The sequence below is a fragment of the Bombina bombina genome, chromosome 1 (genome assembly GCF_027579735.1).
Source record: "Bombina bombina isolate aBomBom1 chromosome 1, aBomBom1.pri, whole genome shotgun sequence".
Classification (NCBI taxonomy): Eukaryota; Metazoa; Chordata; class Amphibia; order Anura; family Bombinatoridae; genus Bombina; species Bombina bombina.
In genome coordinates, this window is record NC_069499.1 from 31,809,649 (window position 1) to 31,825,028 (window position 15,380).

Here is a 15,380-nt window from a genome sequence, read left to right on the forward strand (position 1 = left end):
AAGATCGAACATTGGGATTTAGGATATTAATTGTGATATCTTTGTATAATCCCTGCACCATTGGTTCAGCATACAAAGCTGGAGAGGTCTCATGTGAAAACGAGCAAAAGGGATTGCGTCCAATGCAGCAGTCATGAGACCTAGAATTTCCATGCACGAAGCTACCGAAGGGAATGATTGAAACTGAAGGTTTCGACAAGCTAAAACTAATTTCAGACGTCTCTTTTCTGTTAGAGACAAAGTCATGGACACTGAATCTATTTGGAAACCCAAAAAGGTTACCCTTGTCTGAGGAATCAAGTAACTCTTTGGTAAATTGATCCTCCAACCATGTCTTTGAAGAAACAACACAAGTTGATTCGTATGAGATTCTGCAGAATGTAAAGACTGAGCAAGTACCAAGATATCGTCCAAATAAGGAAATAGCGCAATACCCTGTTCTCTGATTACAGAGAGAAGGGCACCGAGAACCTTTGAAAAGATCCTTGGAGCTGTTGCTAGGCCAAATGGAAGAGCAACAAACTGGTAATTCTTGTCTAGAAAAGAGAATCTCAGAAATTGATAGTGATCTGGATGGATAGGAATATGAAGATATGCATCCTGTAAGTCTATTGTAGACATATAATGCCCTTGCTGAACAAAAGGCAGAATAGTCCTTATAGTCACCATTTTGAATGTTGGTATCCTTACATAACGATTCAATATTTTTAGATCCAGAACTGGTCTGAAGGAATTCTCCTTCTTTGGTACAATGAACAGATTTGAGTAAAACCCCAGAACCCGTTAGAGAACTGGAACTGGCACAATTACCCCAGCCGACTCTAGGTCTGAAACACATTTCAGAAACGCCTGAGCCTTTACTGGGTTTACTGGAATGCGTGAGAGAAAAAATCTTCTCACCTTGAAACCTATTCTGTACCCTTGTGAAACAATGTTCTGAATCCAAAGACTTTGAATCGAATTGATCCAAACATCTTTGAAAAATCGTAACCTGCCCCCTACCAGCTGTGCTGGAATGAGGGCCGCACCTTCATGCGGATTTGGAAGCTGGTTTTGACTTTCTAAAAGGCTTGGATTTATTCCAGACTGGAGAAGGTTTCCAAACGGAAACTGTTCCTTTAGGGGAAGGGTCAGGCTTTTGTTCCTTATTCTAATGAAAGGAACGAAAACGATTAGCAGCCCTATATTTGCCTTTAGATTTTTTGTCCTGAGGCAAAAAGGCTCCCTTCCCCCCAGTAACAGTTGAAATTATTGAATCCAACTGAGAACCAAATAATTTATTACCTTGGAAAGAAAGAGAAAGCAACGTTGACTTAGAAGTCATATCTGCATTCCAAGACTTAAGCCATAAAGCTCTTCTAGCTAAAATAGCTAAAGACATATACCCGACATCAATTCTAATGATATCGAAAATGGCATCACAAACAAAGTTATTAGCATGTTGAAGAAGTTTAACAATGCTATAAGCATTATGGTCTGACACTTGTTGCGCTAAAGCCTCCAACCAGAAGGTGGAAGCTGCAGCAACATCAGCCAAAGAAATAGCAGGACTAAGAAGACTACCTGAACATAAATAAGCCTTCCTTAGAAAGGATTTAAGCTTCCTATCTAAAGGATCCTTAAAAGAAGTACTATCTGCCGTAGGAATAGTAGTACGTTTAGCAAGAGTAGAGATAGCCCCATCAACTTTGGGGATTTTTTCCCAAAACTCTAATCTATCAGATGGCAAAGGGTACAATTTCTTAAACCTTGGAGAAGGAGTAAATGAAGTACCCAGACTATTCCATTCCCTAGAAATTACTTATGAAATAGCACCAGGAACTGGAAAAACTTCTGGAATAACTACATGAGGTTTAAAAACTGAATTTAAACGCTTATCAGTTTTAATATCAAGAGGACTAGACTCCTCCATATCTAATGCAATCAACACTTCTTTAAGTAAAGAACAAATAAACTCCATCTTAAACAAATATGAAGATTTATCAGTGTCAATATCTGAGGCAGAATCTTCTGAATTAAGGTAAAGCTTTTCAGCACAACAGGCTTAGGTACTGCATGTCACCCAGTGACTAGGTCCCCAGTTCACAAGTCAAAGGAAAAGCAGGCAGGTGACAGCAGATAGATCCTCATCAGAAATAGATAAGTCAGAATGATGGCGGTCATTTAAAAATTCATCTGAAATATGAGAAGTTTTAAAAGCAGATAGATCCTCATCAGAAATAGATAAGTCAGAATGATGGCGGTCATTTAAAAATTCATCTGAAATATGAGAAGTTTTAAAAGACCTCTTACGTTTACTAGGAGGAGGAATAACAGACAGAGCCTTCCGAATAGAATTAGAAACAAATTCTTTTACATTAACAGGAACATCCTGAACATTAGATGTTGAAGGAACAACAACAGGTAATGGATTATTACGAATGGAAATATTCTATGCGTTTGATAGTTTATCATGACAACTAACACAAACTACAGCCGGACGAACAGTTACCAAAAGTTTACAACAAATGCACTTAGCTTTGGTAGAACCGACATCAGGCAGCGTCTTTCCAGAAGTAGCTTCAGATCCAGGGTCAGGTAGTGACATCTTGCAATATGTAATAGAAAAAACAACATATAAAGCAAAATTATCAAATTCCTTAAATGACAGTTTCAGGAATGGGAAAAAATGCAAAACAAAACAAGCCTCTAGAAACCAGAAGCAACTAAAAAGTGAGACTGAAATAATGTGAAAAAACTGGCGCCAAGTATGACGCCCACATTTTTGGCTCCAAGTATGACGCCCATATTTTTTGGCGCCAAAAACGTCCGCAACACACATACGTCAAAAATGACTCAACCATGTGAAAACTTCCGGCGTCAACTATGACGCCGGAAATGACGACATTTTTGCGCCAAAAAAGTCTTGTGCCAAGAATGACGCAATAAATTGAAGCATTTTCTGCACCCGCGAGCCTAACAGCCCGCAATTTAGAAAAAAAGTAAATTGAAAATTTTTAAGGTAAGAAAAAATATAATTTATATGCATTTTCCCAAAAAAATGAAACAGTCTGAAAGAAGGAATACTGATTATCCTGAATCATGGCAAATATAAGTTTAACACATATATTTAGAACTTTACATATAAAGTGCCCAACCATACCTTAGAGTGTCATGAATAGAAATAAGACTTACTTACCCTAAGACACTCATCTACATATAGTAGATAGCCAAACCAGTACTGAAACGAGAATCAGTAGAGGTAATGGTATATAAGAGTATATCGTCGATCTGAAAAGGGAGGTAGGAGAAGAAATCTCTACGACCGATAACAGAGAACCTATGAAATAGATCCCCTAGAGGAAGACCATGGTATTCAAATAGGCAATACTCTCTTCACATCCCTCTGACATTCACTGCACTCTGAGAGGAAAACCGGGCTTCAGCCTGCTGCGAATCGCATATCAACATAGAAATCTAGCACAAACTTACTTCACCACCTCCATGGGAGGCAAAGCTTGTAAAACTGAATTGTGAGTGTGGTGAGGGGTGTATTTATAGGCATTTTGAGGTTTGGGAAACTTTGCCCCTCCTGGTAGGAATGTATATCCCATATGTCACTAGCTCATGGACTCTTGCCAATTACATGAAAGAAATATAGACTGAACATACCTCAATGCAGTTTAGCCTGCAAACCGTTCCCCAACTGAAGTTTTCCTGTACTCTTCAGCCCTTGTGAGAACAGCAGTGGATCTTAGCTACAAAGTTCTAAAATCATCATCCTCCTTGCAGAAATCTTCATCCCTTTTCTGCCAGAGAGTAAATAGCACACACCGGTACCATTTAAAATAAACTTTTGCTTGAGAAATAAAAAACTAACATTTTTTGTCACCACACTCACTCTGCCCTTCCTAGTACTTAGAGTAGGCAAAGAGAATGACTGGAGGGTGGAGCTAAGGGAGGAGCTATATAGACAGCTCTGCTGTGGGTGCTCTCTTTGCCACTTCCTGTAGGGAAGGAGAATATCCCACAAGTATGGATGAATCCGTGGACTCGATACATCTTACAAGAGAAATAGATGTTTTATTATATAAACAATAAATGTTTGCATTTTCCAATAAATTCAAGGGACACAAAACCCAACATTTTTCATTCATGATTCAGAAAAGACATGCAATTAACAACTTTCTAATTTGCTTCTATTATTAAAATGTCTTTGTTATCTTGGTATAGTTTGTTAAAAAGAAGGGACGGAAGCTCAGGAGCGTGTCTAGAGCACTATATGGCAGCTTTGCAAGAATGTTATCTATTTGCAAGAGAACTATTTCCTGCCAAATAATGCTCCAGACACCTACCTACCTACGTATCTTTTCAACAAAGAATATCATGAGAATGAAAAAGCAAATGAATATTGTATGCTCTGTCTAACTCCGACTCTTGTAGTGTTTCTTACACTCCCAGAGGGGCCGGAGTGCATTTTGGGGTAGGAAGAGGTCAGACACTCGTATATTTCTATAAATGCTTTTACATTTACTTTTTTTTTTACATAATTTACTATGCAGTGGATATTTTTTTATACATAAATTAATGTTCCTTTAAAGGGACCTTTTGACTTTTGGCTAAAAACATGGAAAGTGAAACAAATAGAGATGTACTAGCCATGTACTTCCTATTAATACACAATGGCTGATTACCAGTGAGTAGTAGCAGAACGCACAACCTGTGAGCCAATGAACACTGACAGGAACTACACAACTGGCGCTACTAAACCAAAGATACAATTAAAGGGACAGTCAACACTAAAAACAGAATTTATGTTTACCTGATAAATTACTTTCTCCAACGGTGTGTCCGGTCCACGGCGTCATCCTTACTTGTGGGATATTCTCTTCCCCAACAGGAAATGGCAAAGAGCCCAGCAAAGCTGGTCACATGATCCCTCCTAGGCTCCGCCTTCCCCAGTCATTCGACCGACGTAAAGGAGGAATATTTGCATAGGAGAAATCATATGATACCGTGGTGACTGTAGTTAAAGAAAATAATCATCAGACCTGATTAAAAAACCAGGGCGGGCCGTGGACCGGACACACCGTTGGAGAAAGTAATTTATCAGGTAAACATAAATTCTGTTTTCTCCAACATAGGTGTGTCCGGTCCACGGCGTCATCCTTACTTGTGGGAACCAATACCAAAGCTTTAGGACACGGATGATGGGAGGGAGCAAATCAGGTCACCTAGATGGAAGGCACCACGGTTTGCAAAACCTTTCTCCCAAAAATAGCCTCAGAAGAAGCAAAAGTATCAAATTTGTAAAATTTGGTAAAAGTGTGCAGTGAAGACCAAGTCGCTGCCTTACATATCTGATCAACAGAAGCCTCGTTCTTAAAGGCCCATGTGGAAGCCACGGCCCTAGTGGAATGAGCTGTGATTCTTTCAGGAGGCTGCCGTCCGGCAGTCTCATAAGCCAATCTGATGATGCTTTTAAGCCAAAAAGATAGAGAGGTAGAAGTTGCTTTTTGACCTCTCCTTTTACCAGAATAAACAACAAACAAGGAAGATGTTTGTCTGAAATCCTTTGTAGCATCTAAATAGAATTTTAGAGCACGGACAACGTCCAAATTGTGTAACAAACGTTCCTTCTATGAAACTGGATTCGGACACAAAGAAGGTACAACTATCTCCTGGTTAATATTTTTGTTGGAAACAACCTTCGGAAGAAAACCAGGCTCAGTACGTAAAACCACCTTATCTGCATGGACCAGATAGGGCGGAGAACACTGCAGAGCAGATAACTCAGAAACTCTTCTAGCGGAAGAAATTGCAACCTAAAACAAAACTTTCCAAGATAATAACTTAATATCTACGGAATGTAAGGGTTCAAACGGAACCCCTTGAAGAACTGAAAGAACTAGATTAAGACTCCAGGGAAGAGTCAAAGGTCTGTAAACAGGCTTGATTCTAACCAGAGCCTGAACAAACGCTTAAACGTCTGGCACAGCTGCCAGCCTTTTGTGAAGTAAAACAGATAAAGCAGAGATCTGTCCCTTCAGAGAACTCGCAGAAAATCCTTTCTACAAACCTTCTTGTAGAAAGGAAAGAATCTTAGGAATTTTTATCTTGTTCCATGGGAATCCTTTATATTATGGTAAAATTTTCTAGTTACAGGCTTTCTAGCCTGAATAAGAGTATCCATTACAGAATCTGAAAACCCACGCTTTGATAAAATCAAGCGTTCAAACTCCAAGCAGTCAGTTGGAGGAAAACCAGATTCGGATGTTCGAATGGACCCTGAATAAGAAGGTCCTGTCTCAAAGGTAGCTTCCATGGTGGAGCCGATGAAACATTCACCAGGTCTGCATACCAAGTCCTGCGTGGCCACACAGGAACTATCAAGGTCACCGAAGCCCTCTCCAGATTGATCCTGGCTACCAGCCTGGGAATGAGAGGAAACGGTGGGAATACATAAGCTAGGTTGAAGATCCAAGGTGCTACTATTGTATCCAATAGAGTCGCCTTGGGATCCCTGGATTTGGACCCGTAACAAGGGACCATGAAGTTCTGACGAGAGGCCATCAGAACCATGTCAGGAATGCCCCATAATTGAGTTATTTGGGCAAAGATTTCCAGATGGAGTTCCCACTCCCCCGGATGCTCCTCCATCGCCAGGGAACTCCTTGTTACCCCCTGATGGTTGATATATGTAACAGTCGTCATGATGTCTGATTGAAACCTTATGAATTTGGCCTTTGCTAGTCGAGGCCAAGCCTTGAGAGCATTGAATATCGCTCTCAGTTCCATTATGTTTATCGGGAGAAGAGAGTCTTCCCGAAACCATAGACCCTGAGTTTTCAGGGGTTCCCAGACCGCGCCCCAGCCCACCAGACTGGCGTCGGTCGTGACAATGACCTATTCTGGTCTGCAGAAGCTCATTCCCTGTGACAGGTTGTCCAGGGTCAGCCACCAACGGAGTGAATCTGTGGTTATTTGATCTACTTGTATCGTCGGAGACAAGTCTGTATAATCCCCATTCCACTGTCTGAGCATGCACAGGTGCAATGGTCTTAGATGAATTCGTGCAAAAGGAACTATGTCCATTGCCGCAACCATCAAACCTATTACTTCCATGGACTGCGCTATGGAAGGAAGAAGAACAGAATGAAGTACCTGACAAGAGCTTAGAAGTTTTGATTTTCTGGCCTCTGTCAGAAAAACCTTCATTTCTAAGGAAACTATCATTGTTCCCAAGAAGGGAACTCTTGTTGACGGGGACAGAAAACTTTTTTTCTATGTTCACTTTCCACCTGTGAGATCTGAGAAAGGCTAGGACAATGTCCGTATGAGCCCTTGCTTTTGACAGAGACGACACTTGAATCAGGATGTCGTCCAAGTAAGGTACTACTGCAATGCCCCTTGGTCTTAGCACCGCTAGAAGGGACCCTAGTACCCTTGTGAAAATCCTTGGAGCAGTGGCTAATCCGAATGGAAGTGCCACAGGTAATGCTTGTCCAGAAAGGCGAACCTTAGGACCCGAAAATGTTCCTTGTGGATAGGAATATGTAGGTACGCATCCTTTAAGTCCACCGTGGTCATGAATTGACCTTCCTGGATGGTAGGAAGAATCGTTCGAATGGTTTCCATTTTGAATGATGAAACCCTTAGAAACTTGTTTAGAATCTTGAGATCTAAAATAGGTCTGAATGTTCCCTCTTTTTTGGGAATTATGAACAGGTTGGAGTAAAAACCCATCCCTTGTTCTCCTAATGGAACAGGATGAATCACTCCCATGCTTAACAGGTCTTCTACACAGTGTAAGAATGCCTGTTCGAAGATAATTGAGACCCGTGGAACCTTCCCCTTGGGGGTAGTTGACTGAATTCCAGGAGATAACCTTGAGAAACTATTTCTAGCGCCCAAGGATCCTGAACATCTCTTGCCCCAGCCTGAGCAAAGAGAGAAAGTCTGCCCCCCACCAGATCCTTCCCAGATCGGGGGCCAACACTTCATGCTGTTTTGGTAGCAGTGGCAGGTGACTTGGCCTGCTTACCCTTGTTCCAGCCTTGCATCGGCCTCCAGGCTGGCTTGGTTTGAGAAGTATTACCCTCTTGCTTAGAGGGTGTAGAATTTGAGGCTGGTCCGTTTCTGCGAAAGGGACGAAAATTTGGCTTCTTTTTAGCCTTAAAAGACCTATCCAGAGGAAGGGCGTGGCCCTTTCCCCCAGTGATGTCTGAAATAATCTCTTTCAAGTCAGGGCCAAACAGTGTTTTACCCTTGAAAGGGATGTTAAGCAAAAGCGTTCTGCGCGCCACGATAGCAAACCCTGAATTATTCGCCGCTAATCTAGCTAATTGCAAAGCGGCATCTAAAATAAAAAAGAGTTAGCCAATTTAAGAGCTTGAACTCTGTCCAAAACCTCCTCGTACGAAGATTCTTTATTGAGCGACTTTTCTAGTTCTTCAAACCAGAAACACGTAGCTGTAGTGACAGGAACAATGCATGAAATTGGTTGTAGAAGGTAACCTTGCTGAACAAACATCTTTTTAAGCAAACCCTCTAACATTTAATCCATAGGATCTTGAAAGCACAACTATCTTCTATAGGAATAGAAGTGAGTTTGTTTAGAGTAGAAACCGCCCCCTTGACCTTGGGGACTGTATGCTATAAGTCCTTTCTGGGGTCGACTATAGGAACTAATTTCTTAAATATAGGGGGAGGACAAAAGGTATGCCGGGCCTTTCCCACTCCTTATTTACTATGTCCGCCACCCGCTTGGGTATAGGAAAAACATCGGGGGGCACCGGAACCTCTAGGAACTTGTCCATCTTACCTAATTTCTCTGGAATGACCAAATTGTCACAATCATCCAGAGTAGATAATACCTCCTTAAGTAGTGCGTGGAGATGTTGAAATTTAAATTTAAAAGTTACAATATCAGGTTCTGCTTGTTGAGAAATTTTCCCTGAATCTGAAATTTCTCCCTCAGACAAAACCTCCCTCCTGGCCCCTTCAGATAGGTGTGAGGGTATATCAGAACAGATATCATCAGCGTCCTCTTGCTCTTCAGTGTTTAAAACAGAGCAATCACGCTTTCTCTGATAAGTAGGCATTTTGGAAAAAATGCATGCAATAGAATTATCCATTACAGCCATTAATTGTTGTATGGTAATAAGTATTGGCGCACTAGATGTACTAGGGGCCTCTTGTGTGGGCAAAACTGGTGTAGACACAGAAGGGGATGATGCAGTACCATGCTTACTCCCCTCATTAGAGGAATCATCTTGGGCAATATCATATCTATGGCATTATTATCCCTACTTTGTTTGGACATTATGACACAAATATATCACATATATTTAAATGGGGAGACACATTGGCTTTCATACATATAGAACATCGTTATCTGATGGTTCAGACATGTTAAACAGGCTTAAACTTGTCAACAAAGCACAAAAAACGTTTTACAATAAAACCGTTACTGTCCCTTTAAATTTCAAACTGAACACACTTTATTACTGAATATGTGAAAAAGTATGAAGGAATTGTTCAAATTTCACCAAAATTTCACCACAGTAACTTAAAGCCTTAAAAGTATTGCACACCAAATTTGAGAGCTTTAACCCTTAAAATAACGGAACCGGAGCCGTTTTTACATTTAACCCCTACACAGTCCCAGGTATCTGCTTTGCTGAGACCCAACCAAGCCCAGAGGGGAATACGATACCAAATGATGCCTTCTATAAGCTTTTTCAGTGGTTCTTAGCTCCTCACACATGCATCTGCATGCCATGCTTTCCAAAAACAACTGCGCATTAGAGGCGCGAAAATGAGGCTCTGTCTATGACTAGAAAAGGCCCCCAGTGAAAAAGGTGTCCAATACAGTGCCTGCCGTTTTTATTAAAACAATCCCCAAGATTTAACAACTATTAAAAGTAATAATCTGCCAAATATACTTAGTAAAGTAATCGTTTTAGCCCAGAAAAATGTCTACCAGTTTTTTAAGCCCTAATGAAGCCCTTTATTCTTTTACTTAAACTAAGAAAATGGCTTACCGGTTCCCATAGGGAAAATGACAGCTTCCAGCATTACCGAGTCTTGTTAGAAATGTGTCATACCTCAAGCAGCAAAAGTCTGCTCACTGTTTCCCCCAACTGAAGTTAATTCCTCTCAACAGTCCTGTGTGGAAACAGCCATCGATTTTAGTAACGGTTGCTAAAATCATTTTCCTCTTACAAACAGAAATCTTCATCTCTTTCCTGTTTCAGAGTAAATAGTACATACCAGCACTATTTTAAAATAACAAACTCTTGATTGAAGAATAAAAACTACATTTAAACACCAAAAAACTCTAAGCCATCTCCGTGGAGATGTTGCCTGTACAACGGCAAAGAGAATGACTGGGGAAGGCGGAGCCTAGGAGGGATCATGTGACCAGCTTTGCTGGGCTCTTTACCATTTCCTGTTGGGGAAGAGAATATCCCACAAGTAAGGATGACGCCGTGGACCGGACACACCTATGTTGGAGAAATTGTTATTTTAAAATGATCCTATGGATATCAGATTTTTTGAGTACAATGTTATTTCAACTGAATTAAATCTTCTTCATTGAAAAGGAAACCAGTTGTAATGTTCAAAAATCCCATATTACCAACATTATGTTGTCCCTATTTAAGTTTAGGGTGTATCTAGATGGTTAGTTGCAGTTGGGATATGAAGTGCTAGTTATAATGTACCAGCAGAGATTCAGTGTGTATTTTACTCCTTAATGGACTACATTTTATTTAAGGAAAATTCTACAGGTCGTGTGTACTGCCACAGTTTCCCTTAGCAAAGATGGCTGCTGAGTGTACTGCACGTGCCCTCTGCGCAGCTCTGGGCATGTAAAAAGGCTCTACCTTGTAATTCAGGGCAGCTGGTACCTCTGAGGTTTGGACGTAGTACAGTAATGAATCTTCTGAGTATCATCTGTTACCCAATAATGCAAATTGACCTACTTTCCTGCTGATATAACAGAATGTTTCATCACTGGAGTTAGGCAAAATTTCTGTAGAAATATCCATATTAACCCCTTAACCAGGGACGAAACTACAGGGGGTGCAGAGGTCGCAATTGCAACTGGGCCCCCAAGCGTGGGGGCCCAGCTTAAAATTATTTTTTTTTACAATATAAAACGTTGACCTGCCACTGCCTGCACTGATATCATGTGAGTGTGACATGATGCTTCACTAGTGTCTCTGACTACAGGGGTTAGTCTGTTTTACCCACTGGTGTTTAAGTGTGTGTGTGTGTGTGTGTGTGTGTATGTATGTGACTGTGTGTGTGTATGTATGTGTGTATGTATGTGACTGTGTGTGTGTGTATGTGTGTATGTATGTGACTGTGTGTGTGTATTTATGCATGTATGTGTGTTTGTATATATGTATGTATGTATGTGTGTGTATGTATGTGACTGTGTGTGTATTTATGCATGTATGTGTGTATGTATGTGACTGTGTGTGTATTTATGTATCTATGTATGTGTGTGTATGTATGTGACTGTGTGTGTATTTATGCATGTATGTGTGTTTGTATATATGTGACTGTGTGTGTATTTATGTATGTATGTATGTATGTATGTATGTATGTGTGTGTATGTATGTGACTGTGTGTGTATTTATGCATGTATGTGTGTGTGTGTATGTATGTGACTGTGTGTATTTATGCATGTATGTGTGTGTATTTATGCATGTATGTGTGTATGTATGTGACTGTGTGTGTATTTATGCATGTATGTGAGTGTGTACGTATGTGACTGTGTGTGTATTTATGCATGTATGTGTGTTTGTATGTATGTGACTGTGTGTGTATTTATGCATGTATGTGAGTGTGTGTATGTTTGTGGAACCAGCAAATTACAGACCTTGTTACTACAGCATGGGGGGTAAACAGTGTCACTATACAGTACCACTATATACAGTACAGGGGGGCTAGACCATGTCACAGACTACTGTGGTCACTTTATAAAGTACTGGGGCGGGTAGGGTCAGGCCAGCCATCTCACCGGCAGATTACAGACTGTGTCACTAACTCACTATATACAGTACTGGTGGGTTAAACAGTGTCACTATATACAGTAATAGGGGGTCAGACCATCTCACAGACTGTGTCACTGACTCACTATATACAGTACTGGTGGGTTAAACAGTGTCACTATATACAGTAATAGGGGGTCAGACCATCTCACAGACTGTGTCACTAACTCACTATATACAGTACTGGTGGGTTAAACAGTGTCACTATATACAGTAATAGGGGGTCAGACCATCTCACAGACTGTGTCACTAACTCACTATATACAGTACTGGTGGGTTAAACAGTGTCACTATATACAGTAATAGGGGGTCAGACCATCTCACAGACTGTGTCACTAACTCACTATATACAGTACTGGTGGGTTAAACAGTGTCACTATATACAGTAATAGGGGGTCAGACCATCTCACAGACTGTGTCACTAACTCACTATATACAGTACTGGTGGGTTAAACAGTGTCACTATATACAGTAATAGGGGGTCAGACCATCTCACAGACTGTGGGCACAGGGTATCTCCTTTTGCAGACGTAATCTGATTCACATTTTATTTCTGTGTTAAATGTTAAAAAAAAGCTATGTATCAAATTCACTTTTTTTGGGGGTGGGGGGCCCTTCTTAGTTTCTTGCACCTGGGCCCTGTGGTTTCTAGTAACGCCTCTGCCCTTAACAATAGGCAACATTCCCTGTACATCAGCGGATGTTTGTGGGGTGTCATTGTGCCGGTCTAGCCACTGTAAGCGAGCCCCCTTGTAATACGCAGTCATTAAGGGGTTAAATGTAAATGTTTGGATACAGATAGAGCACAACATTTTAAACAACTTTCAAACTTACGTCTATTACCAATTTTGCTTAGTTCTCATAGTATCCTTTGCTAAAGAGTAGTTCTAGATGAGCTTGGGAGCGTTCATGTGTCTTTAGCCATCTTGTTTGCAACAATCAATGACTGCTAAAGACACGTGCACACTCCTGAGCTCCTACCAGCATATTTAGGATTACTCTTTAACAAAAGATACCAAGACAAATTAGTTAATGGAAGTAAAAACGTTGTTTAAAATTATATTTTCTATCTAAATGAATATTTAGTTTTGGCTTTATTGTCTTTAAACAGTTTAAACATAATCCCTTACCTTCTATAAAGCTGCCCATGAGAGTCACCACTACAAACACTTTGCCGTCTGGCTCCAAATCCACCTAAAAAAAGATAAATGATGTTATTTTTCTGAAACTGGACATTCAGTAAAAACACGTCAGTTGTCTTTAACCCGTTCATACCCCAGTGCTGAGCCAATTCTGAGCGTTTTTGTTACCTACATTTAAACACTATTGTAAGTAAAATATCAGTGAGTGGCGCACACTAATTATATATTGTTTTTATTTCAACAGTCTCAGCAGATTCACAATATACTATTGTTATATTTATATTGCATGACATATGAGATAGCTGCAGAATTGTTTTAGATTTTTGTTAAAATTTTAGTAAATAATAATGAAAATGATCAGCTGACTATACTGTTACACAGTAATTACCTGACTATACTAATACACAGTGATCACCTGACTATACTAATACACAGTGATCACCTGACTATACTGTTACCACAGTGATCACCTGGCTATACTGTTACCCAGCAATCACCTGACTATACTGTTACCACAGTGATCACCTGGCTATACTGTTACCACAGTGATCACCTGACTATACTGTTACCACAGTGATCACCTGGCTATACTGTTACCTTAGTGATCACCTGACTATACTGTTACCACAGTGATCAGCTGGCTATACTGTTACCACAGTGATCACCTGACTATACTGTTACCACAGTGATCAGCTGACTATACTGTTACCACAGTGATCAGCTGACTATACTGTTACCACAGTGATCAGCTGGCTATACTGTTACCACAGTAATCACCTGACTATACTGTTACCACAGTGAACACCTGACTATACTGTTACCACAGTGAACACCTGACTATACTGTTACCACAGTGAACACCTGGCTATACTGTTACCACAGTGATCACCTGGCTATACTGTTACCACAGTGATCACCTGACTATACTGTTATCACAGTGATCACCTGACTATACCGTTACCCAGCAATCACCTGACTATACTGTTACCCAGCAATCACCTGACTATAGAAATATTGGGGTGGGGGATTGCAGAGTCTGGTATTAGATCTCAGGTGTCTCTTGTATCTATATATGTGGGACTCAGCCTCTAACTTATCTTAAAGAGACATCTGATGCAGTGAATGGTTACAACAAACATTCAACAACTAGTTAAACTAATTGTAATAGAGGATACAATCCAGTTTAAGAAAAGAAAACCAATACTGCAATAGTATAGTACTAGTTAACTCTGCTGATGCGAAAGTATATTTAAATTAAAATAGTTCCATTCCATTCATACAATTAAACTTTATTAAATCAACAAGGAACTCACACACACTCAAATAACAGAGCTGAAAGATTAAAAGCACTTAAACTCTGTTGATTGCACTATGGCAATAAAGTATAAGAACCAATATTTAGAGTATCACCCAGTCCTCTGTCAAAATTTAAAGTGTTTAAATATAGACTAAGCCCTTACAATCCGAGGGCTAATTATTTGTATCATTACACTATTAAAGAACAGAGGCTGGGAGGGCTATAGTAAGTTCAATAAGGCATATTTTCAACAAGAGTAAGCAAGTTAAAAAACGAACAGGAGAGACTGAGCTACCCCTGTCGGACCCCTGACGCGCGTTTCACAAACGCTTCCTCAGAGGGGGTGCGGGCCGCTGTTGTTTGCCGTGATTTGTACCGTCTTTGGACCCACCTACTTGGTACTATTGGTCTCAGTAGTAGGTGTTGTCCACCTGTGATAGGATGAGTCTAATGTCAATCATTATTGCTGACATTTTCGCCTTGTGAGTATTATTGCGTCTGATTATACTGGATCATCCCTTGTTTATCATTGGTTTTAGCAGGAGGGAGTGTCAGCCAGTTATTGGTTCAATCGATTGTCAGAAAAAGATTTCCTAGCTGACGTTTCACATTGTGTTCATCATAGGATGGGTGTATACCTATTGCTGACTCATTATGTTGGTAACCAATCTGTGGTTGTGGGATGGTTCGGGTAAATGGGTGTGTGATATCCTGTATAAGTCATTGGCTGATCATAACAGATGTAAACAGACTTGCGGTTACCGTTATCAGTTTTATTTGTCTTAGAACGCTGCATATCAATGTTTTTATACAATGTTAAATAGGTTGCCTTCATTGTTGCTAGAACTAGTATCTACCTATTGTACTTATATCATTATTCCGTGTCTTGAAGGGGAC

General features: G+C 40.3%; 1 protein-coding gene across 1 annotated transcript in view; it reads right to left on the reverse strand.

The window, feature by feature from the left end:
• The window catches only part of PRKCH (protein kinase C eta), a 476,631-nt gene that overhangs the window by 296,762 nt on the left and 164,489 nt on the right, over positions 1–15,380 (reverse strand). Inside the window, exon 2 of the mRNA XM_053697294.1 lies at positions 13,175–13,238. Within this exon, the coding sequence (XP_053553269.1) occupies positions 13,175–13,238 (64 nt within the window). The remainder of the gene's footprint in view (positions 1–13,174; positions 13,239–15,380) is intronic.